Genomic DNA, 25,553 nt, shown 5'->3' on the forward strand with positions numbered 1-25,553 from the left:
TGCACTGTATGTGCGCGCCCGCACGTGGTATTTTGTGGAAGAGCCACACTCAAGGGGCCAAAGAGCCGCATGTGGCTCGCGAGCCGCGGTTTGCCGACCACTGTTCTAAGGAAATGCCCAGCTGAATCTTTCTCCTGTCCCATTTCTGAATTTTCTTTATTCCCTCACCTCTTTTAGTTGGCGGGTCACCAAATATCTACCTTTAACATTATAAATCAACAATCCCAACATTCTTAAAGAGAACCATCTCCTAATCATTTATTCATGGTTCTCATTTCCTTTCCAAGTTCAAGATGCCATATATTTCAGCTTTTTATATCAATTATTCAACGTTTCCTGACACACAAAATCATAAAGTGGAGTAGAGAGCGTGTAAAGATGGGACCAGAAGGGGAGGGCGGGGGAGTGAGAAAACAGGAAAGGGCAAAGTTCAAATGAGTCTCTGTGTTAAGTTTCACCTTTCAAAGGCCCCTTCTCCATCACACGTGTCTCTTGCCTTCGAGATGCAGGGGGTCCTTCAGTACTTGGGAGTTAGGGGGGACACCTAGGTAACCCTCTGGCACCCCTGCCCTCTGTGCTTGGCCCATTTCCTTTCCTGCCAGAAGTTCTCCAATATGCACAGGCATGTACTCCCCTTTCACTGCCCAGCGGCCCTGCTCCTGTCCCCAGGGCCCACTAAGATGCTCCAGGTCATCGGCAAGCCCTCGGTCACCAGACAGAAGGGCCTTTCCCCCGCCTCGCCCTCCTGACCTGTTCTGTGACAAGGCCCGCCTCTTTGCAGCTTCTGTGCTCTTAGCTTAATGGGTTACACCCTCGGCTGATTTTCGTGCCCCTCTGACTGTGCCTTTGGAATCTGCTTCCCTCCTCCCTTCCCAAGGCTCTGCCCAGCTCCTGCCGGCTCCTGTTCTCCCCCTCAGGCAGTTCACTCACCACCGCTTTGCCAGCAGCTCTCAAATCTCAATTCTTTCACCGAGGAGCTGATCTTGCCCCGCCAGTAGCCACAGCTCACACTCAGACTCATCTCCCCATCAGTGCTCTGCTCAGCCACGTGCCTGCGTGCAGATCGCCTGCCTCCCTCCCTCCATCCGCTGCCGGGTCTCCCACCTGACCCAGTCTCTCTGTCCACTCTGATTTCCCACTGTCTGCCAGACAAGCTGTCCAGTCACGTCCGATCAGCCCTTGGCCATCAACAGGCCCTGCTCCCTTCCTTCCCCTTTCACTACCACTGTCCTTCAAACACCAGGCCACAGTCAAACCGATGGCACCTGTAGCCTTCAGCCTCCTGCATGCACCTTTCTCCTTCACAATCCCTCTTGCCTTCTGGGCTTGGTCTCTCTGACAAGGACAGGAGCAAGGACGCCCACCATTCCCTCTGCCTTTGGCATCCAATGCCAGGCGTGGCCAACCGGGAGCCCAATATGCCACACACAGCCACAGAACCCCAGGCCTCACCCTGCCTCCTGCTGTGGAACACAGGCCTCCCTCCACCTCGGAACCACAGGGAGGAGCACAGATTTGCCTAAGAGGGACTTTTTACTCCATCTTCATTTCACCTGTGTTCAACCTACAACTCGAAGCCACTCCGATTTTGCTGTGCAGCCAGAAGATGGTCCAATCCGCGGACTCTGGGATTCCTGGTGGCCAGCGCCTTGACTTCAGGCTATGGTTGGTGAAATTCACATGGTCCGCCTCGCCTGTGCATGGGTGGACTGGAAAAGTTACAAACCAGTGTGTGTGTGTGTGTGTGTGTGTGTGTGTGTGTGTGTGGCGGGGGGAGGGGGGTCTCCTTCTGAGATAGAATAACTCCTGATTTCCTTGGTCCCGTAACAAGTTAGCTAGTGTGTAATGTAGCAAGTCTGCGCCCCGGGGGCTGGTAGAAGGGGAGCGAACAAAGCAGATGTTTTAACTCCTGTCACGGCCCAGCCTTTCTGCTTTTTTAAGTGGGACGCCGCATCTTTGGCCACTGGTGAGCGAAGGTTCCTGCGGATCAGGAGCCAGGCGCTCATTCTCCCTGGAGGCGGGCCCTGCTGCAAGGAAGACCGTGGGGACCGCGGGGCCCGCCTCGCAGGACGCGGCCAAAAGCGGAGCTGCTCTGGGGTGGAAAGGCAGCTGAATGGGGCTCGCAAGTTGTCCATGTTTGGTCCTGCAGCTGCCGAGGGCCAGAGGACAGCGCCACCAGGGAGCGCGGGCTTTGGCGTCCGCAGGAGGGGCTGCCCTGGCCCGAAGGGAGTGTAGGGTCCGCGGGAGGGTCCCCCGCCCCTCCCGCGTCGCCGCCGCCGCCCTCCCCGCTCGCCTTTGTCCCCGCGTCCCCCGAGCTTCGGCCTCGCGGAGGAGGCGGGCCTGGCCGCGGAGCCCCCGCAGCATCCCCGCCCGCCGGGCCCGCGCCCTCCCTCCTCTCTGTGCACTGGACGGGCTCGACCCCGACCCCGACTCCGCCCCCGGCCCCGCCCGCCCGGCCCCGCCCGGCCACGTCCCCGCCGCGGGCGCCCCCTGGCGGGCAGAACCCGCGCTGCCTGGCGCGGCGGCGGCGGGCCCGGGGTTGCCGTGGTAACCGGCAGCGGCCGCCACAGCAGGGCCGCCCCAGCGCCAGCGCTGGCCGCGGCTCGGGCGGCTCCGTGTGGGGTGAGCGGCGGCGGCGGCGCGGCCGGGCCGGGGGAGCGGGCGCTGCCCGGCGGCCTCAGCATGGAGGACGGCTTCTCGAGCTACAGCAGCCTGTACGACACGTCCTCGCTGCTCCAGTTCTGCAACGGTGAGCGGCGGCGGGGGCGGGGGCGGGGGCGGGGGCCGCGGCGGGGCCGGGCCGAGGGGCGAGGCCGGGCGGCCGGGGAGGCCGCGCAAAGTTGCGGCGGAGGGGCGCGCGGTTCCCGCCGCCGGGACGCATTGTGCTGGGCCGCGGGCCCGGGCCGAGCTCCCCGCGCTCCCCGCGCCCCCCGTGCCCCCCGCGCCCCTGCCCGCCGCCGCCGCCGCCCGGCTCCGGCCAGTGCGCGCGGGACCGGCTGGTCGGGGCGCCTCCCGCACGAGCGCATCCGCCGCAGCGCGTGGGGAGGCCCGGCCGCCCGGGGGCTCCGGGGGCTCCGGGGGCGGTTGCGTTCTGCTTCCACGTTCACATCTGGTTGGAAAGGTCTGGGGGGAAGAACTCGGCGAACAGATCACTTAATCACAAAACCCTGCTGCGGGGATGCACGCGCATTTGTTGCGGATGGACCCTCAGAATCCATCCAGTTCCACTTTGATGCAATCACCCCAGTTGAATGCCATCTAAATGGGCAGTCAACGCGGACCTGCCTTCAAAGTATTTCCACTTATTTTGCTCACACTGTGCTGGATTTAAAAAATATTTTTAATTCTTTTTTTTTTTAACAGGAAGTAAACATTAATAGCGACCAATATGGCATCTTTAAAATTTTTACTCTCCCTAGCAGGGTTCAGAAAGATCTCCACAGCACACTACCTGTTTTATCAGAACACGATGTGTGGTAGTTCATGCACAAACATTAACGACATGATTTTTTTATACATATCTTGGATTTATTGCTTTATCAGAGAGCCCCCAAAAGTTTGTAAAGGAAATAAAAAATGTGTATTTTTTTTTTTTAAGAATTTGTCTGGAATGCAGTTGGAATCATTTGGAATTCTAGAGGCTTTGACGACTCAAGCTATTTATTTTGCAACTGTGATTTAGGGGAAATTTTCTAGGCATTTAACACCTGTTTGCAATAGTGTAGCAATAAATATTAGTGAGTGTGCCGATTCATCCTCTGTAATGGCATTTTCATCTCTGGTGGAACTTACTGCCTTTTCATGGAAGAGGTTTTGGCAGCTTATAATTTTCAGATGAATCCCCTGGGGCCTTCCCTAACTTAGTGCTGCCCTCCCCCTCTGCAGGGGAATGGACGTGTGGACTCTCTTCCAGTGGAACAGCAGTTTCCCGGAGCGTTCAGAGCCCCTGTGTGGCTCGGTCCTCAGAAGGTGGGAAGGCAGAGGGAGGGTATTTGCTCCTCAGCTGGCCACTGGAATCCCCCATAGTTTAGTCACGGGAACGGTTTTATTCTCCAATAAATTTTGAATACTTTTCTTAATTGACTTAAAATCAATCATATTTGAATTACTATTTTTGATGTAAACGGTAGTACCCCCTCCTACGTGTTTATGGTAGAATTCCCTCTGTGTTAGTTGTGCAAGGCATGTGGCTGAAAAATTATGTTAAATGATTTCCAGGCATAGAGGTTTTGGTGTGTTTTTTTAAAAAATCATTTCCCAACCGGCCCACCCTCCCTCGCCTTCCCTCTGAGATTCGGCAGTCCAGGCATGGAGGCTTTTTAAAAATTACTATGTGGTCATATATGTTGACAGTTTGATTTAGGTTATGGAATGAGCCTCGATGTTTTTATTGGAGCAGCTGATAGGGAGGCCTGGTCATATTGTTCCTAAATTAGCAGTTCAGTCATAGGGTTGACCTGAACTTATATTCATGAGGTTTTTTTTTTATTTTCTGCCCTCTCTTGTTATTTGCTGGTTTAGAGATATTGGCAAGATATTTTCCTGGTAATGCTGTCTAAAAGAAAGTAAAAACCAATTCTTACCTATTGTATGTAGCAGTTTAAAGAAAAATCACTTTAACCAGAGGCAAACAATAAGATCACTTCAAAACACAGTGGAGTGAATCGTGACTGTTGAATTACTTTTCTCAAAAAGTTCTTCGCTCTGTTATTATTTTTGGGTTACCTTCTGAATACAGCTTAAAGCAAGAGTCGCCTGTGGGGCAGAAATGAACGCTCACTGATGATGTCTTAAGCAACAGATGTTTTGATCTGAGATTATTCAATTTAAGAGGCTCCCATTAAGTGAAAATGTAAATAAATACAATTCAGTTAATTACTATGGTGATTCAATTAAAACATTGGGTCACAGAAACACCATTTCACCAAGAACTAAAGGAAACATTTGGATTTTTTATTAGCTGCATTGAAACATTTTTTTTCTTTTTCAGTTAGAGATTTACATTACAATGGCAAGACTACACAGCCTACTGTATGAACTCATGAATTTTCATATGTTGAGTACAGCTCCATGCGTTTGATAGTGACAGGAACTAAAAAGTATAGTTAGTTATTAGCTTCAGACAATACAACCCATACTTATCACTTGGACGACGGTCACACTGAGCATACTCAAGAGAGAAGATCGTATCTAAATGAGACGGGGCAGGAGGAGATTTTGTTCTAATGAATGACATTTCTATCTTCACCTCGTGCTCTTTTTCTTGCTATTTCTCCTACTTCCTTTGTAATTGATGCTACATGTAAAGTCTGGCAGTGTCTAGTCTCCTGAAAGACTAGCCATTCTCAGCGTTTAGATACCAGCTTTCTCACAGAAGCAGGAAATCTGTGCAGTGTTTTCTTCAGCATTTAGAATTTTGTAAAGCGAGCTAGAAATCACAAACTTCCTTTATTGCTCTAAGAAAACCAACAGCAGTTGGAAAGTGGGAAAAGCTATCATTTGTCAGCCAATTTACGACTTGGGAAATACCATCCTTTCCTCCACATTTTCTTCAAGGCCTCCCTTTGAGGGAGGGAGTCTCATTATCCTTTTTTACATATGAGGAAACTGAGGCTCAGGGAGTTAGATAAGTTTATAAGGCCACACAACTGCTAAGGCTTGGATACCAGTGTGACTTTGTTTGTTTTGATAACAGCATCTATATATATAAAAGGCTAATGTGCAAAGTGTCCCCTCGGGAGTTCAACTGGGAGACCCGGAGCTCGATTGCTCGCTATGACAAGTGCTGACCACCAGGGGGCGGCGCGGGATGAAGGAAATCCCCGGCCGGCAGCCGGCAGGCCACAATCGACCCTGATCGCCAGCCAGGCCTAGGGACCCTACCCATGCATGAATTTCGTGCACCAGGCCTCTAGTTGTTGAGATATTCACATACCATAAAATTTCACCCCTTCAAAGTATACAATGAAGTGGCTTTCAGTATATTCACAGCATTGTGCAAGCATCAACATTTCTAATTCTAGAACATTTTTTATCACTCTGGATAGAAACCCCAGTACCTAGGAGCAGTTACTCCCATTCCCCCATCACCTTAGACTCTGATGACCACAAATCTACTTTCTGTCTCTAATTTAGATCCTGGGTGTTTAATGTAAATGGAGCCTCACAATCATCAGCCTTTTGTGTCTGGCTTCTTTGACAGAGCATTTTGTTTTTAGGTTCATCCAAGCTGTAGCCTCTTGAAGTGAGTACTTCATTCCTTCTTATGGCCAAATAACATCCCATTGGATGGGTCGGCCACATTTTGTTCATCCTTCGCCAGTCGATGACTATCATGAATAATTCTGCTAAGACCATTCGTGTACAAGTTTTTGTGTGGACGGATATTTTCATTTCTTTTGGGTTGATACCTAGGAGTGGAATTTCTGGGTTATATTGTAACTCAGGGTTGAACACTTTTGAGAAATCAGCCTGGAGTTTGTGAAATCTAAATATCAGCTCTTTGTATCACACCTGCTAGTAAAAAGAATAGGGAAGTAAGGTCCTGGGTGACCAAGGAGCAGGTGGGAAGAACAAAATGTTGCCGTTCTGTTTCACTTTCACCACTTGCCCCTGGCACAGCTCACCGAGGTGTCAAACACACCCTTGCTTAGTTGCCATAGGTTATAAGACTCTCAGCAGTTGAAGGGACCTAACAGATCATCTCAGCTCCTGGTTTACTTTCATTTTTCTTTTCTTTTTTTTTAAATCCTCACCCAAGGATATTTTTCCACTGATTTTAGAGAGAGTGGAAGAGAGAGGGAAAGACAGAGAGAAACATCGATGTGAGAGAAACACATCGATAGGTTGCCTTTTGCACGTGCCCTGTACCTCTGGGATGCTTAAGAAAACCAAAGACTGCCTGGCCGGCGTGGCTCAGTGGTTGAGTGTCTGCCTGTGGACCAGGATGTCACGGTTTAATTCCTGGTCAGGGCACATGCCCGGGTTGCGGGCTTGATCCCCAGTGGGGAACGTGCAAGAGGTAGCCAATCAATGATTCTCCCTCATCATTGATGTTTCTATCTCTCGTTCCCTCTCCCTTCCTCTCTGAAATCAATAAAATTATATTTTAAAAAAATTCCTGCCCTGATTGGTTTGGCTCAGTGGATAGAGCGTCGGCCTGCGGACCGGGTTCGATTCCAGTCAAGGGCATGTACCTTGGTTGCGGGCACATCCCCAGTGGGAGGTGTGCAGGAGGCAGCTGATCGATGTTTCTAACTCTCTATCTCTCTCCCTTCCTCTCTGTAAAAAATCAATAAAATATATATTTTTTAAAAATTCCCCACAAGACACAGTTTTAGACCCTTAATCACCCTGGTTTGCCATAGCTATACTTTTCTTCTGTCTATATGCCTTTTAAAACTAGACACAACCAAATGTGGTATCCCAGGTAGGATTTTGAAACAGAGCAGAGGAGAACAGGATACTTCACCTCCCTTATTCTATAGTTTATATTTCTAATAATGCAGCCCAAGATCACATGTGCTCTTTTGTCGGTCACCTCACATTGTTAACCTCTTACGGATTTTCATCTAAAATTCTTGTTTGTTTACATGTACCATGGCTAAATCCTTTCCTTACTTTTCTTTTTGAACAGAACCCCATCAGATTATAAATAACACAACTGCAATCTGTATTGTAATGCTGTAAATCACCCCAGCCCTCCTGGAACACATTTCAGCATTACAGTAACTTGGAAGTTGGTCATTGCCTTAAAGGGTATGAATCTGACAAATCACCTCTTTTTCCTTTTGCCTTGGAAGGGTCATGAGGGACTTTATTATGTTCCTTCCACCGCCTGTCCATCGTGCATCTAGAAGTTCCCTGATACCGGGCTTCTCCTGCAGGTGCTACCCTAATAGCCGCGGGAGGACAAGGCCCGCTTCCTGCTGCTCTCAGACACATTTTGAAATCACTTTCATCATCTTTTGCGCTATTGGCCATTGACTTATTTCCTAGTTTTGAAATGGAAAATAGTGTTCATTTCCAAGCATTTCTGTTTGGGGAATTAGAAATGATTTATTTAAGATCTTAAACAGCGTTTGGCATCTGTCATAGAGATGACTTCCTCTTAACTCGGTGACAGGATTTTCAGGTTGGCGGACAGTTGGGTTTAAAGCAGGGTCCGGGAACGCGTGGAAGGAAGTCGTCTCCACACCCCTCCTGCAGCCGCCCGTGCTGACGGAGGCCCCCTGGGCTTCGAGAGGGGGCAAACTCAGGCCAGGCTCTCCTGCGAGAGTGCAGGACCGCGCTGCGTCGCGTGCAGCTTTTAACTGGTGCACCTGGTGCTCCACCCGCAAGGAATTTATTTTATAGCCAAACCACAAGCATTTATGACATTATAAACAAACCCAAGCATTTTGGTGGAAAATTGAAGAAACTGTGTTTAAAAAGTAACCATTCGTTGGTTATTGTTAATATCTGAGATAGTGTAGGCCTTTCCCTATAGTCACTTAACAAAATAAACGTTTTAGTGAAGTGGAGGGTGGATCAGAAAAGAGAAATAACCTCTATGTTTCTACTGTTACAGTGTGTGCTATAAACCTGGTAGCATGAAAACCTTACCCATGGAAAGCGTTGAAAAGTATACATTAAAGTATTGCTTTTACCAGTAAGAAGTTTCTTTCTCCAAGCACTTAAAATCAAGGGTATTTTGTTCTACGTGTAAAAATCTTTTTCGCCCTAACTGGTTTGGCTCAGTGCATAGAGCGTTGGCCTGCAGACTGAAAGGTCTCGGGTTCGATTCCGGTCAAGGGCATGTACCTTGGCTGCGGGCACATCCCCAGTAGGGGGTGTGCAGGAGGCAGCTGGTCGATGTTTCTCTCTCATCCATGTTTCTAACTCTCTATCCCTCTCCCTTCCTCTCTGTAAAAAATCAATAAAATATATTTTTTTAAAAATCTTTTTCAGGAGAAATATTATTATTCCTCTTTAAAATCCTTGCTCGTTAATAGAGAGAGGCTGTCTAGTATTAGCAAGATGTTTTAAATGACGTCAGCAACATTGATAGTAAAAAGAAGTATGCTGTAATCTTATTATCAACAAAATCCTCCCAGAGCTTCATGTTTTTCTCACTGGATTCTGACGTGGATTCAGTATTATGCTGAAACGGCACATCTGCTGTGCGGCCGGGCAGCACTGGGTGGGGCAGCACTGGGCGTCCGAGGTGCCCGGAGGGGCCAGGCACACCCTCTGTGGTTGGTTTTAAAGGAAGAGTTCTTTAGAAGAGTTTATCTTTCCTCCAAGTACTTACTTTGTAACTAAGAGTTAGGTGGACATCCTTCGCACTTTTGTTTCCTTGTCAGCTGTATCTTTACTGGAAAATAGTGTGGGTTTGGAAAACCACATTTCTGCAGAGTACTTAGTTGTGTCCAAAAAAAAAAAATAAAATAAAAATGCAGTAGCATGGCTATTTGGCCAGCTTTCTGGAAAAGCTGTAAACTCTCTGTCTTTTATAAACTCCCCACACTGTGTAGGCACGGATCTGACTCAGAGGCTTGGATGCTGCCGGAGGGCAAGCACTCTGAGCCCAGAGCCTGGCCAGTGGGGAGTCTGACGGGAGGCACGGGCACCTGCAGGAGGAGGGAGAACCGGCCATGCTGGCCTCTGCGGGGCGGATGGCGGCCAGATCGCGCACTTCCTGCGATGTGGTCCAGGACTGGGTGTCCTTCGTTCTGGGCACCGTCGTCCTGTGCATCACCGTCCTGGCCTGCAGCTGATCCCCACACACCACCTTGCAAGGACAGGGGCCCGCTCACAGTTAAGGGGACTGAGGATAGGAACGGGCAGGTCAGTTTTAAGGCCTTTAAGCCCGGTTGGCAGATGGAACCTATTTCCAGTGAATCCTTACAGTGTAGGGCAGTTAAGAATGTCCAGCCCTGGCCGGTGCGGCTCAGCTGGTTGGACCATTGTCCCAGACACCAAATGGTCAGAGGTTTGATTCCCGGTCAGGGCACATACCCCGGTTATGGGTTCAATCCCTGGTCGGGTGTGTAATGGGGAGGGCAACTGATTGATGTTTCTCTTTACATCAATGTTTCTCTCCCTCTCTCCCTGCCTCTCTCTATAAAAATCAATAAAAACATATCCTTTGGTGAGGATTTTTTAAAAATGTGCAAAACATGGGCTTCCCAGTAATCATCCCAGACCCTGCTTCCTCACACACGGCCCATCTCAATCGTGTGGGTAGATTCTGCTTCCATATCTCTGACATCCATCGCTCCTGCTTTATTTATTTACTTAATTTTAACGTAAAACATTTCCTGAGCCACTTATTTGTACATCTGTATTTCGCTATATTTCTAGTAATTTTATTAGCTTAGACTCCTAGCAGTGGGATCATTGAGTCAATGATCACAGGTGCATTGCTACACTGCGTTCGAGCTGCCTGTCATACTCTCCCTCCACACACGTTGAACGTTATGTCTATTTTAAGTATTTATAATCAAGTGGGTAGACTTGAGGTGTCTTACATGTATGTTATTGTTGTTTTAATGTGTATTTCTTCATTACTTGAGAATTTGAACATTTTATGCTTCTCAGCGATCTCTACTCCTTCTTTCCTGAATTATTCATTCATGTCCTTTGACCATTCCAGTAGAGAGGCTTAATGTTTTATTTGCTGACTTGTAAGTTTATTATATATATATATATATATATATATATATATATATATATATACACACACACACACTAGAGGGGTGTCCTTCAGCCCAGCCTGCACCCTCTCCAATCTGGAACCCCTCGAGGAATGTCCGACTGCCGGTTTAGGATCAGGCCTAAACCGGCAGTCGGACATCCCTCTCACAATCTGGGACTGCTGACTCCTAACCACTCACCTGCCTGCCAGCCTGATCACCCCTTAACCACTCCCCTGCCAGCCTGATCAATGCCTAACTGCTCCCCTGCCGGCCCAATTGCCCCCAACTGCCCTCCCCTGCTGGCCCGATCGCCCCCAACTGCCCTCCTCTGCTGACCTGGTCTCCCCGAACTGCCCTCCCCTGCTGGCCTGGTCATCCCCAACTGCCCTCCTCTGCTGGCCTGGTCATCCCCAACTGCCTTCCCCTGCTGGCCTGATTGCCCACAACTGCCCTCCCTGCCAGCCATCTTGTGGCTGTGGGTGCTGCCATCTTTGAGGGTGGGGCAGTCAATTAGCATATCCCTCCTTATTGGCATGAGGGTCAATTAGCATATTCCCCTTTTATTAGATAGGATATTTACTTTCAATATTAGTTTGTATTAGTTTCAGGCATACAGCACAGTGGTTAGACAATGTATACTTCACCAAGTGTTTCCTCTGATGTTTCTACCACCCACCTGGCACTGTTCGTAGGTATTACAGTACCACTGACTGTACTCCCCATGCTGTACTTTACACCCCCGAGACTGTTCTGTAGCTGCCAGTTTGTACTTTATAATCCCTTCACCTCTTTCACCAGCCCCCCAACACCCCTCCCCTCCGGCAGCCCTCAGTCTGTTGTCTGCATCTATGAGTATTTTCTATTTTGTTTGTTCACTTATTTTGTTCTTTAGATCCCACATATAAGTGAAGTTATATGGTATTTTGTCTTTCTCCGACTGGCTTGTTTCATTTAGCACAATTCCCTCTAGGTCTGATGCAAATGGTAGGATTTCATTCTTTTTTATGGCTGAGTAACATTTCCTTGTGTATGTGTACCACATCATCTGTATCCACTCGTCTGTTGTTAGACACTTGAGTGCTTCCATATCTTGGCTATGGCAAATAACACTATAATGAACATGGGGTGGCATATATTCTTTTGAATTAGGGTTTAGGCTTTCTTCAGTTATATACCCAGAAGTGTAATCTCTGCGCCATAGCACAGTTCCATTGTTAATTTTTTTTTGTAATCCTCACCCAAGGATATGTTTAAAGAGAGGAAGGGAGGGAGGGAGGGAGGGAAAGAGAGAGAGAGAGTGATATAGATATCGGTTACCTCTGGACAGGGATTGAACCATAACCTAGGTATGTACCCTGATCAGGAATCAAATCTGAAACCTTCTGGTGCACAAGACAACATTCCAACCAACTGAACAACTGGCCAGGACCATTTTAAATGTTTTGAGGAACCTTCACATCATTCTCCACAGTGGCTGCACCACTCTGCATTCCCACCAACAGTGCACGAGGGTTCCCTTTTCTCCACATCCTCGCCAACACTTGTTTGTTGATTTATTGATGATAGCTTTTCTGACAAGTGTGAGGTGGGATCTCATTGTGACTTTAATTTGCATCTCTCGGATGATTAGTAATGTTGAGCATCTTTTCATATGTCTACTGGCCATCTGTGTGTCCTCTTTGGAGAAGTGTCTATTCAGGTCCTCTATCCATTTTGTAATTTATTTTTTATTTTTTGGTATTGAGTTGTCTGCGTTCTTTATAAACTTTGGATATTAACCCCTTATTGGATGTGTCCTTGGCAAATATCTTCTTCCATTTAGTAGGCTGTCTTTTAGTTTTGTTGATGGTTTCCTTTGCTGTGCAAACACGTTTTAGTTTTGTAATCCCATTTGTTTATTTTTTCTTTTGTTTCCTTTGCCCGAGGGCGTACGTCAGAAAAAATATTTCTAACAGAAATATCAGAGACTTTACTGCCTATGTTTTCTTCTAAGAGTTTTATGGTTTCAAGTCTTTAATGAAAAGAGTTCTTTCTTATATGTGGTGTAGGAAGGTGGTTTAGTTTCATTCTTTTGCATGTATCTGTGCAATTTTCCCAACACCATTCACTGACTGTACTGTCGTTACCCCACTGCAGGTTCTTGCCTCCTTTGTCAAATATTAACTGACCTTCTAGGCGTGGGCTTACGTCCGAGCTCTCTCCATTGCTCCTGCTTTAGCTCGGACCCTCGTCAGCTCTCATCTGGGATTTTGTTTGTTTTTAAAAACAGCAGCCCCTGCCCTAGCCAGTTTGGCTGAGTAGATAGAGCGTCGGCCTCCAGACCAAGGGGTCCCGGGTTCGATTCCAGTCAGGGGCACGTACCTCGGTTGCAGGCTCTTCCCCAGCCGTGGCCCTGGTCCAGGTTGTGCAGGAGGCAACCAATCGATGTGTTTCTCTCACATTGATGTTTCCCTCTGTCTCTCCCTCTCTTTCACTTTCCCTAAAAATCACTGGAGAAATATCCTCAAGTGAGGATTAACTAACTAACTAACTAAATAAATAAATAAATAAATAAAAATAAAAACCGCAACCCCAACCTAGACTTTCTGCCTCCAGCCTCGGCCCCTCCAGGCCTCTCCCTTTTATGAACCCAGCCGTGGGAGCCGCTGTGCTCATAGACAGTGACCTGCGGTTCCAGCAGCGCACAGGAGGCCCGCATTGCTGTTGGGACCTAGGCCTTCACCCTTTGCTCGCCGTTGGGTATTAAAGACCCCAGTGGCGGGTGGTCCTAGAGGAAGCGTGTGGAGCAGTGGTGGTGCTGCCCGGCGTTGGGCTGGGCTGGGTGCTGGTGCTTCCGAAGGAAGGCCCATGGGCGCTCCTCCTTCTGGGCTGAGCAGAAAGGGGCTGGGAGAGGGTGGGAGGCCATTGCAGTCCCCAGGGGGAGTGTATCGGAGGCCCCGAGGGAGAAAGGACCTTTTGGAAACTGAAACATCTCCTAAAAGAAAAAGGAGCAGAGTGGCCTGACATGAGGCTGGGGTGGGGTGGGGTGGGGTCTCTGGGCTCCTCAGCCATGTTAAGGAGGTTGATCTTATTCCGAGGAGCAGAGAGAATGTGGCGGAGAATTTTGAGTCCAGGGAGTGGCGTGGTCAGATTTCCGGGGATTTTCTAAGGAGGTTGGGCTGGGAGATCAGGGGGGGTGGAGGCGGGCATCTGCTGCGGGAGTGCAGGGGAGAGGCCACAGCATTTCCACTGCCGGGGATGCCAGGGCTCCCCTCGCCTGGACTGTGTCATTAGGAGCTGGGGCAGGGAGGATCTGCCCGGCCAGGCGTCTGGCTCATTCTCCTGAGCGGGTGCTGTGTGCCCAGACAGAGGGAGCTGGAAGGATGGATGGGGCATCGGGGGCCTGTGGGACATCGAGCTGTGGGCCCAGCGGGCTATGGGAGGCAGGGCCTGGAGCCCGGGCGACGTCTGGACTGGAGATGAAATGGGAGCGCCGTCGGTAGGTAGATGGTGACTGGTCCTGGCCCGCATGAGCCCACGAAGGCAAGCCGGGCACTTAGCGTGCTCCTCCTGGGAGACAGAGCTGAGCCTGACAGCCTCCGTGAAAGTCTCCAGCGTCCCTTCCTCCCACGTGGACACGCGGGCCCTTCAACGGCGGCTGCCCGTCTCAGCACGTCCCAGCTCCGTGCCCTGCCACCGTCCCCGCTCCCCGGGCAGTGAGCGGTGCTTCCTCGGTGTCCGCGGGTTATTTAGTGTAAAACTCTGTCTTCACGATTGCCCAGAGGCCGTCATGGGGCTATTTACAGGTCTCCCGTAAGACTCCGCGCCTTCCCGGCAGGACGCCTTCGTGCTGGGGCCTGGGCAGTACCTGACCGTGAGGGGCTCCCATGGATGTCAGAGGAATGAAATCAGGGACAATCGTTTCCTTATGGCGGCTCCTCACACACACACAGCAGGCAGAATGCTCCTGTAACAGGTGTGCACTGACTGCTTAAAGAGAGAAAGCACTCCCGCCACTTTTCTGTGTGCTGGAAACAATGTGTATATAGTCACATGCTAAGTATCACGTGTGTATGCCTACACGTGTGCACATGCATGTACACGTGTCACATGTGTGTCCACATACACACGTTATATGGGACATGGTCCCTCATCAGAGAACTAGTAGACGTGGGCACTGAGAAGGGAAGGCACTCCAGGCGAGGAACACGGCGGGTGAAACTCAGAAACATATGCACAGGGACAGGGAGGAGCCAGGCCTGATGGAGTCAGAACTCATCTGCACACACGTGATAGGGCGCCCCCAGCCGGACACGGGGTCACTGGAATCAAGAAGTGGAAACATTTGCAGAAAGCCTTGGGTGATTTAAGCCCAAAACAATTACTCTCAGCAAAGTAGTTGACACAATAAAGTAGTTGTTGGCAAAACCGGCAGGTTTAGCACTAAAAATGGTCTGACTGTGAAATCAGCCCCCAGAGGTCATTTTGTGTAACAGGGATGTAACCATTCTGAGGAAACCGTGCTCCAGCGGAGAGCCCTTGAGTGGGCTTCTCCCTCTATCATCTGTGATGCTACCTCCCGGGGTGAACCGTGGAAACCGCTCCCTGGTACCCTGTGGGCTCTATAATGGAGATAATGACCTGTTAGCCAGGCCTCGCCGAACTGGGCCTTTACTCAGCCATGACCTGCGTTGCCCGCGCTCCACTGCCCTCACAGACTGAAATCTGGCCCGGTGCGTCATTTCTTTGCCTTCCTTCAAAATTTTATCGAGTTGCTATAATTTTTTAAAAAATATGCTTTTACTGATTTTTAGAGAGTGAGGAAGGGAGAAGGTTAGAGAGATAGAAACATCGATGAGAGAGACATATCAATAGGCTGCCTCCTGCATGTCTCTCTGGCTGGGATTTCACTTAGGCGCCATGGGTGCACGGCGTGGGTGCACAGCGTGGCTGCACGGGGTGCCCAGGCCCCAGGCCACGCCTCTCACTGCCCCGCAGACCTCGGTTTCCCTCTGGACCAGCAGCGCCCAGAGGACCCGCCGTGTGTGCTGAACCAGAGCTGAGCCAGTTCCGAGTGGAAACGCTAAGTGGTCACTTTGGTCTGGAAATGGCCTCTGGGGCAGGCGTTCGCATCCTCTGTGGGCAGCCCGGCTGCTGCTGTAGCTGAGCTTTAATGAAACTTCTTCTCTCCGTTAGCAGTTCTGGTTCTCTCGGTTTTTCTCCAGCGGCCTTATTCTAGTAATTGGTCTCCTCCTTTCCCAGAACATTATTATTTTTAATTATTACAAAACATACCTAACATGAAATTTATGATCTTCACCATTTTGTTTCTTTTTTAATCCTCACCTGAGGATGTTTACCCATTGATTTTTAGAGAGAGTGGAAGGATGGGGGAAGAGAGAGAGAGAAACATCAATGTGAAAGAGACACATCAATTGCTTGCCTCCCACATGCGTGACCCAGGCCAGGGATTGAACCTGCAACCCAGATACATGCCCTTGACCGGGAATTGTACCGGTGACCCTCCTGTGCGCGGGTTGACGCTCTAACCATTGAGCATCACCAGCCAGGGACCATCTTCACCATTTTCAAGCCTACAGCTCAGTAGCAGACGTACATTCGTGTTGTGCAACCATCACCACCATCCATCTCTAGAACTTCATCTTGCAAAACTGAAACTCTTCCCATGAAACACTAACTCCTCCCCCAGCCTGGCAACCCCCACTCTGTGTCGGTCCCTATGAATCTGACTGCTCCCAGCCCCTCGTGAGAGTGGAATCAGAGGGTTTTTGTCCCTCTGTGCCTGGTTTATGTCCCTTGCAGAAACCCCTTTCTCAGACTATAGTTTCGTGACGTTCCAGAATCCAGAGTGAACAGTGTCTAAGTAAGGGTTCAGGCCAGGCGCAGAGTGGGTTAATCACCTTCATGTTCGAGGCGTCCCCAGGTCACACCCACATGTCCTGCTGGCGCTCTGCTCCGCCCTGTAAAGTCTAAGCATCTTATCTCTGGAATCCTTGTAATACAAAGCATGTCCCCCGCCCCCCGCACCCCCCCCCCCCCACTACTGAGCTGGCGTCAGCACAAGGCCAGTCCCGGAGCGGGGCTCAGACCCCGCGATGCCCTTTACGCCCAGCGAACAGCCACAAAGGGCTCCTCTGACACGCGGAGAATGGGGACAAGTGACCGGGCTGTCTTAGGAACGGGGGAGGTGGGAAGCATGCAGAGCAGTTTGGGAAAATGACGAGGGGGGTGCCTGTGTTTGCTGAAGAAATTCCATGACATGTGCCTGCCCATCACCAACAGCGCGCGCTCCCTCGCTGAGACGCTAAGAAAGGCAACAGCAGATGTGGGGCCCGTGACGTAGGCGAGATGTGGGCCGGAGGCTTGGAATGTCTCTGACTTTCTGTTTTGGTTTTGTTTTTGAAGATTGCCCTTGCACATGGGCACCGTCCCCTCCCGGGAATGTCTGGCTGGAACATCGACTAGGCGGGACTTTTTGTTTAAAAAGACAAGCAGGCACAGGCTACATGTGTCCCAAAGGAACCAGCTCCCGAAAATCAGCAGAAAAAATCGCACACTTGTCTTTCAAGACCCGCTGGAATCTTTCACCAACGCACTCTCTCCCGATGTTCAGGGCGGGGGCTTTGGTGACAGGTCTGGGTTTGAATTTTGATTTTGCGAGTTACAGAGAAGCTGGGGGAATAAATGCCCCGGCCCCGCTCTCTTCCAGCTCTGTGCCCTGTTGGGCACACCCAGAGGAAAGCTGAGAGCAAGCGAGCATGTTGCAGCCCCACGCGGGTGGTGCTGGGTGGACCTCCAGCACGGGGGACGCGGCAGAGGAGGGGAGAGAGGTCTGGAGAGCTAACACAAGAGGCCAGCGGTACAGTCTACAATGCAGACATTCCTACTTGTAATACATGTTGCCTTCACCTTTTCATGGGTGCAACCACATTGCTCTATCCCAGTTCCGTGGCCAAGTGAGGACCCATGAACGTTGGGTCGGGGTCTCAGCACATCCCTCTGCCTGCTGAGCGCATTGTCCCTCCAGGAAGCCGGGAATGCCCATGGCTCTGCGGCCATGCCCCGCAGATCCTCCCCCCTCCTGTTTCACCCTGGGGCCCAGCCTGCAGACCCCTTCCCGATCTACCAGGGTCCCTGGGTTTCCTCTGCCTTTCCACAGCAGGACACACACGCCTGCATGTGGTTAGCTGTGCAACCTTTGCCTCCGCTGCCAGCTAGTCAGTTCCTACGGGTAGGGGCCCTATGTTGTCTTTATGTGTTGCTCCCTTCCATTGCTCCGCACGGCGCCTTGCATGTAGTATGTGCCTGGTAAATGCTTGTTGAATGGCAAGTCAAACACTAAAACCACTCAAAGGGCCGTGCTCACTTCAAACGCTCATGGAAGGCAGGGGAGGACCTCCGGATGCTGGGGGCTCTTCTGGATCACCCAGAACACATTTCCGTGTTTACATAGTGAAATCACTCAGTCGTAGGTAGCAAAGCCCTCTGTGACCGTAGAATGGAGTGCACATATTTGCATGCGTACGTGTGTGGTGAAAAGCCATGTATTTTTTATACCAGTTTGGTTTGTTTATTTACCTATTTCTTTGGTTGAGGGGGCCTCCACACACAGGCCGACCGCTGTAATCTCCTCCAACACTGGAGGGACTTACTGAGAGGTGCTAGTTACTCAAGACCACGCATGCTGTCCACGGGGACCAAGGACTTTTTCAAGGGTAATTTTTTTTTTTTTTGCTATTATAGGTTGTTTTTTTTTAAACAACAACAATGAATTCAATATTATTTTGCATTAGTTTCAGGTGTACACCGTAGTGGTTAGACCACTGGTTCTCAACCTTGGCTGCACATTAGAATCACCTGGAATCTTTTTAAAATCCTGATTTCTGGGCCTCATCCTCCAGAAATTCTGTTTCTTTGTTGTGGGGTGGGGCCACAACATTAGTAACAAAGAAACAGAATTTCCGGAGGATGAGGCCCAGAAATCAGGATTTTAAAAAGATTCCCATGTGATTCTAATGTGCAGCCAAGGTTGAGAACCACTGGGTTAGACAATCATATACTTTACAAAGTGTTCCCCTGATATTTCCAGTTCCCACCTGACACCACAGTTACTACAATATTATCGACTCTATTTCCTGTGCTGTGCTTTAGATCGCAGCAACTGTTTTGTAACTGCCAACGTGTACTTTTTAATTCCTTCACCTTTTTCACCCAGACCCCCCAAATGCCCTCCCGTCTGGCAGCCATCAGTTTGTTCTCTGTATCTATGAGTCTGTTTCTGTTTTATTTGTTTTAGGGTCTTTGTTAATGTATCGCTGAATTCAGTTCGCTAGTATCTTGTTGAGGATTTTTGCATCTATGTTCATCAGGGATATTGGCCTATAACTTTATTTCTTTTAGTGTCTTTATCTGGTTTTGGAATCAGGTTAATGGTGGCCTCGTAAAATGAGCTTGGGAGACTTCCCTCCTTTGGAACTTTTTGGAATAGTTTGAGAAGGACAGGTGTTAATTCTTCTTTAAATGTTTGGTAAAATTCACCTGTGAAGCCATACAGTCCAGGACTTTTGTTTATCAGGACTTTTTTGATTCCTGATTTAATTTCGCTCGTAGTAATCTGTCTGCTTAGATTATTTATTTCTTACTGATTCAGTCTTGGAAAAATCTATGTTTCTAGGCATTTGTCCATTTCTCCCAGATTGTTCATTTTATTGGCATATAATTGTTCATCATATTTTCTTATAATTGTACTTCTGTGGTGTCAGTTGTCATTTCTGATTTTCTTGGGTATTTCAGGTTTATCATTTTTGTTTATCTTTTCAAAGAACCAGCTCTTGGTTTCATTGATCTTTTGTATTGTTTTTTTAGATTCTATTTCATTTACTTTTGCTCTGATCTTTATTATTTTCTTCCTTCTTCTCACGTTGGGCTTTGTTGTTCTTTTCCTAGTTTGTGTAGGTGTAATGTTAGATTGTTTACTTGACACTTGGATTGCGGGAAACGAGTTAAGTCGGCTCTCGTGAATTGCGCGTACTCCGCGGGAGCCGTCTTAACTCGGTTCATATAGATTTGCGGTGGAGTGCGGGAAACGTGTAAACTCGGGCCGATTGTAACTGCGTATTACCAAATATTTGTTTGTTTGCCGTTCACAAAGATACCTACCTGCGTATGCGAACCGTTTCATACCCATACTTCGAACCCATACTTCAAAAGATATAGGCATTTTAAACTAACTCTGATTTTGCGCGGGAAACCTAAATAATTGCCCGCGCCATCTTATATTTTGGCGGGAAATTCACCCGACACCGTAGTGTTAAGATTGTTTTGTTTCTTTAGGTAGGCCTGCATTGCTATAAATTTTCCTTTAAGGACTACTTTCACTGTGTCCTGTAGATTTGGGGACTTAGAACGATTTTGGGATTTTGTGTTTTTATCTTTATTTGTCTCTAGGTATCTTTTGACTTCTTCCTTGATCTCATGGCTAACCCATTCTAAATTGTTACACTTGATGGTTTTGCAGAGGTCCCTTAAACTGTCATCATTTTTTTTCTTTTTGCTCTTCCGATTGGGTGTTTTCAGTTGTCTTGTCATCCGAATTTGTGATTGGATCCTCTGCTTCATCTAATTTGCTGTTGATTCCTTCTAGTGTATTCTTCATTTCTGACTGGTTCCTTTTTATGGTTTCTATGGCCTTTTAAAAAATATATTTTTATTGATTTAAGAGAGGAAGGGAGAAGGAGAGATAGAAACATCCATGATGAGAAAGAATCATTGATTGGTGGCCTTCTGCATGCCCCACACTGGGAATTGATTGAGCCCACAACCCAGACATGCCCTTACCGGGAATCGAACCACAACCTCCTGGCTCATAGGTTGACACTCAACCACTGAGCCGTGCCAGCTGGGCTCTGTGTCCCTTTTTTGCTCACTATATCTCTATTGAAGTTCTCAGTTCCTTGAGCATACCTTTTTTTAATGTATTGATTTAAGAGAGAGGGAGGGAGACAAACATCAGGTTGTTGTTCCACTTACTTATGCACTCATTGGTTGCTTCGTGTATGTGCCCTGACCAGGATCGAAGCCACAACCTTGACATATCGTGATGATTCTCTAACCAACTGAGCTACCTGGCCAGGGACCCTTGCACAGTCTTCAAACCAGTGTTGTGAACTCTTATCTGGTATATGTCTTGCCTCTGTTTCATTTAGTTCTTTTTCTAGAGGTTTTTCCTATTCTTTCACTTGGGACATGTTTCTTTGTCTCCCTGTTTTGGCTGCCTCTCTGTATTTGTATCTGTATATTAGGTAGGTCTGCTGCAGCTCCTAGTCTTGACAGGGTAGCCTTAAGTAGTAGGTGTCCGAGGGGCCCAGGGGCACAGCCTCCCTGATCACCTGAGCCAGGTGCACTAGGAGTGTCCCTTGTGTGCTCTCTTGTTGTAGTTGAGTCTTAAATGCTGTTGGCATGTCAGTGGGTGGGACTGACCTACAGGCTGACTGGCTGTGAGAATTGGCCACAGCCACAGCATATGAGCTGCTGTGCAGGGGCTAACCACAGAGGGGGAATCCCACCAGGGGGAACCAGTGCTGGCCGAGACCACCCTTTGGGTGGCTGCTCGAGGAGCTAATCAGGTGGTGCTCTACTGTGGTCTGAAGCCGGCCACTGGGCGTGTTGATTCTGGGGCCTCGTGGGAGGGTCTCTAGTAAAGGCCAATGTCAGTCACTGTCTGTGACAGCCTGGGGCTACCTGTTAGGAACCACAAAGTGATCTGCAGTTGATAGCTGCCTGCTGGACCTGGATGTGCGTGGGAGAGGCCACCCTGTGAACCGAGACCAGCTCTACCAGTACCTGCCTGGGGCAGGCCAGCAGAAGGCACCGGCACTGAGCCCTGCCACGGCCTGCCCTGCTGCTGACAGAGCCTCAGGTGGTATGCAGGTGGGTGAGGCAGAGCCTCAGGGAGCAGCCAGGGTTCATGCAGATTCAGATTTGGCTCCAGTGCTGAGCCTGAGGCCACTCAGCAAAAGTCTCAGGGTACACTGTGGCCAGCCACCACCCGCCTGGGGCCTGTGGACCTTGGTCATGGGGTGGGGGGTCCCAGAGAGCATCAGATTTGGCCGTGTGGGGGGAGGGCTCAACATGGAGGCGATGGTGGCTGTCTCTCCAGCCCTCACACTGAAGTCACACAGATCAGGTACTCCCTGTATGTCTCTGGCACCCCCCAATCTTGACTGGAACTCACTCCTCAAGAGTTTTTTTTAAGGAAGACTGCAGTGTGGGCCCAGGCTGGCTGCCAGTGAAGGAGCCTCAGGTGGTCCGAAAGGTGGGTGGGGAAGGTCTCAAAGAGCCATCAGGGTGGAGCCCAGGCTGATGCAGATCCAGATGTGGCTGTGGGAGGAGGGCTCAACACAGGGACAGCTGAGCCCCCCGAAGCTGCAGTCCTTCCGCCAGAGCCCAGGGTGAGTGCTTGCAAGCGGGAGTTTGTGAGCCACCCTTTAGGAGGACACCTGGGCCTCCATCAGCCTGCCCTCTCGTCTCACCTGGACACGGAATCCCTGCCGACTTTCACAGCCAGGTGTTTTGTGGGCTTCTCTCTTCCCGGTGCTGGTGTTCCTGGCTGGGGAGCTCGGTATGGAGCCTGGCCCCCTCGTTTTTCAGGGGTGCCTCTGCAGCTGAGCTATTCCTCCTGGTTCTCAGCTGCCACACGTGGGTGTGGGGCCAGCCCTTTTCATGCCTCTGCCTCTCCTACCATTCTCTACACGGCTTCTTCTTTACATCCTTAGTGATGGGCTCTGTTCAGCCGTCTCCAGGTGGCTCTCCAGGTTGGTTGTCCCGTAGTTTGCTTGTGATTTGATGTGGTCCTGGGCGTGCCAAGCACAGTGCTCCCCCACTCCACCCTCTTCACTGGAACTCTCCAGAGTAATATTGAGACTCTCTATTTTACTTTCATTTACCTAGTACATAAGCCAGTTAAACTAATCTCCACTGTCGTGTTCCATAGCTTTAAAAGCACCTTCAGATCTGTTTCTTCCTTACCTCCCACAACTGAACTCCAAGGTTGGTGAAGTCCTGTTTTATCACAGGTAGACGGATGGACGTTAACTAGCTTTACCAGGGCCACACAGTTAACTAAGTGACAGGTCTCCTGGCAAAACCCGGGCCCTTTGAACTGTGCCCTGCCTTTCATTTGTTGACTTCACGTTAGTGTCTGTGTTGATCTGCTAATCTACCTTTACAAGAGCACTCTGCTGTATTTAAAAAGAAAAATATGATATAGATAATTGCATCATTTGTTCTGCAATTTTTTTATAGATGCACCCTGCTTTAAGAAAACCCAACATCCAAGAATCTGGATGCATAAAATATAAGCCATGATAAGAGTATTTACAAGATTCCATAGCATTTTCTTAAAACTGTAAATTTCCTTATCTGCTTAAATATATTTACCAGACATTTACCTGCTTCCTCAGGGGCACATCCTGGGTAAAGTGCCTTCTTTAAAAAAAAAAAAAAAAAAGTTCTTGTTTTTGAATCACAACTGCTGAGCATTGGAGGTGGGGAGCTGCTGGCCTGCAGTGGGCCCTCCCTCCTCGTGCCCGTTTCCATCCTGGGGCAGTGGGGCCGGAACCCAGATGCCCACGCCCAGCGTGGCCTTTACTCGGCAGCCCCGCGGGAGAGCGAGCTTCCAAGTCAGCCCACAGCCCTTTATCTGGGATCTCAGAATCCAGAAGGCCCTGACGACCAAGTGTGTTTTGGTAGCTCATTGGTTAGACTTGGCTGGATCTGAAGCCATCTCGCCATGGTGGTGGGAAACTCATCTGAATGGGTACATGTGGCTTCTAGTGGATTACACTTATTTCTTTCACGTGGACTTTCCTCTGCTTTTCTGTGGAGTGTGTCTGAGTGTGACCACAGGTGCTGCCCCAGGCCCTCTGGGGTTTGGGTAACATATGATCTATGCCCCGCACTTCCATTCTGCGGTCAGAACCGGAATCAGAAGCGTCCGAGGGGTGGGGGAGGGCTCTGGGCGAGAGGAACCCAATAGCCAAGCGGGCCCTGGGCCGGGGTGGTTCCTGACGAGACTCCATCTGGGTCCTATGCCTGACTGACATTCAGTGGGAAGCCTGGCTTGCAGGTGAATGGCGGCCTGGGGAACCTGAGGCCAGACCAGCCACCTGTCCCTGCACCTCTAGAGCCAGCCCTGGCCGCCAGCACAGGCCGCCAGATGGGCCAGGTTTTGTCCCGAGAAAGCAAAGTCCGGGGAGAGTCCACTGTCTTCGCTAAGTTCTCCCCTCCCTCCCTCCCTCCGTCCCTCCCTCCCTCCCTCCGTCCCTCCCCTCTTTCCTTTCTTCTTTGTTCCTTCCTCTCTTTCTCCATTCCTCCCTTCCTCCCTCCCTTCCTCCCTCCCTTCCTCCTCCCTCCCTTCCTCCCTGCCGTAGGATTTGAGTGTCTACTGTTCACTGGCATCAGCTTGGTCCTTGGCATTGGGAGCGGTGAGACTTCACATCTGCTCACTCTCTGCAGCTCACCATGTGGTTGTAGTTTCTCCGTCCTCACAGCAGCTCCGTGGTTCTGGGTTGGCCTTTTCAGGGCGGAGCAGTGAGGGCCGGTGCTCCCAGGATGCCCCTCTCCACCTGCAGGTCCCAGGCCTGTGCTTTTCCTCTCCTGCTGCCTCCGAGCCCGCCCCCCCGCCCCCCCCGCCCCCCCCCCCCCCCCCCCCCCCAGTTATTTGGTGATTAGGACCAAGTCTCTACCTCTGGGATGCAGCTCTTCAAAACCCAGTCCAAGTGAAGTGGTGGCTCTTCTCAGAGTCCCGGACAGAACGCTGACACCACTGGGCCTCGGTGTCCCTGCCATGGAGTGGGCTCTCGAGTACTTGCTAGCGAAACAGTCAGGGTCTGCCTGGCGAACCCCAGAATCTGCCTGGCCACGCGGTGAAGTGCTCCCGGCTCTCCCTTCTCCCCTCCCACACCCAGATAAGTCTGTCTGGGGCCCCCCTGGTCTCCCCCATGTCTTTTTGGGGTTCATCTCATGTACTTCTTTCCACACTGTCCCCCCTGACATCCTCCGGAGCAAGGCCTCTGTTGTCTTCACACGGAGTGGAGAGCTGTGCAGCCTCCCGTGCTGAGCAGTGAGCTGCTGGGAGTCGCACCCCGAGATGTGGGTGGTGTGCCAGTGGTGGCCTGGTCTTGCTGACTGTGCCTCAGCAGGCATGGCCCCCTAACCCTTGAGTCACATGTGTCTGACACCCAAACAACTGGGTGTAGACGGAAAAAGTCAAGCAAATGAATGTTTCACCTCAACCTGGAAAGGCCGATTTCAGGCAACGTCCAGCGGTGGCTGCTGTTTGATGTGCTGCAATGAGGGACGGCCCGTGCGAGGCCGGCGTTGGTTTAAGAACCTCGTGGCTTTTGGAGGAGCCGCACGGCACTCAGGTGTTCCTCACGATTCGTCCCCTGCTAGGAGCCTCGGGGTGACCCTCCTCGTGGCACTGTGCACCCCAGGCTGCATCGGCCCCTCCACAGGGTGTCCGGCTCCATACCAAAGAGGCTCAGTGTCAAGATCTACGGCCCTCTGACGTGGATGGGGGAGGGGAACGCAGGCTTCCCTGCAGGGTGGCCCCAGGTTCCAAGGGTCAAGGAAATAATGTAAACCTTGGAGTAGAGGCTCCTGAAGAGTTTGTTGGAGTTCCCAATGGCCAACATCTCTGTTATCAACGGCTTTGTTACAATTTGCTTTTCTGTAGCTAAACATTATTACATGGTTTTAAAAGCAGGTGAAGGGATAAAGTGTTTCTAAGTGTAATAATTATCTTTTCTGATCCACTGGAGAGTGGGCAGAGGGGCTATAAACCAAAGAAAGGACCTCTGTTTTACTCTGCCA

General features: G+C 50.0%; 1 protein-coding gene across 3 annotated transcripts in view; it reads left to right on the forward strand.

The window, feature by feature from the left end:
• Positions 1-25,553, forward strand: part of EML1 (EMAP like 1) — a 146,292-nt gene that overhangs the window by 41,223 nt on the left and 79,516 nt on the right. Inside the window, exon 1 of one of the 3 annotated variants that reach the window (XM_070412923.1) lies at positions 2,622-2,749. The exons of 1 other annotated variant lie outside the window; for it this stretch is intronic. In XM_070412923.1, coding sequence (XP_070269024.1) covers positions 2,683-2,749 — 67 coding nt within the window. In that variant the 5' untranslated portion in view covers positions 2,622-2,682. Of the gene's footprint in view, positions 1-2,621; positions 2,750-25,553 lie in introns of those variants that run through there. One more of the 3 variants, XM_070412942.1, reaches the window with a different exon arrangement.

Source organism: Myotis yumanensis, unplaced genomic scaffold, assembly GCF_028538775.1.
Source record: "Myotis yumanensis isolate MYYU_CA2020_CCGP unplaced genomic scaffold, mMyoYum1.0.hap1 SCAF_1, whole genome shotgun sequence".
NCBI classification, from domain to species: domain Eukaryota; kingdom Metazoa; phylum Chordata; class Mammalia; order Chiroptera; family Vespertilionidae; genus Myotis; species Myotis yumanensis.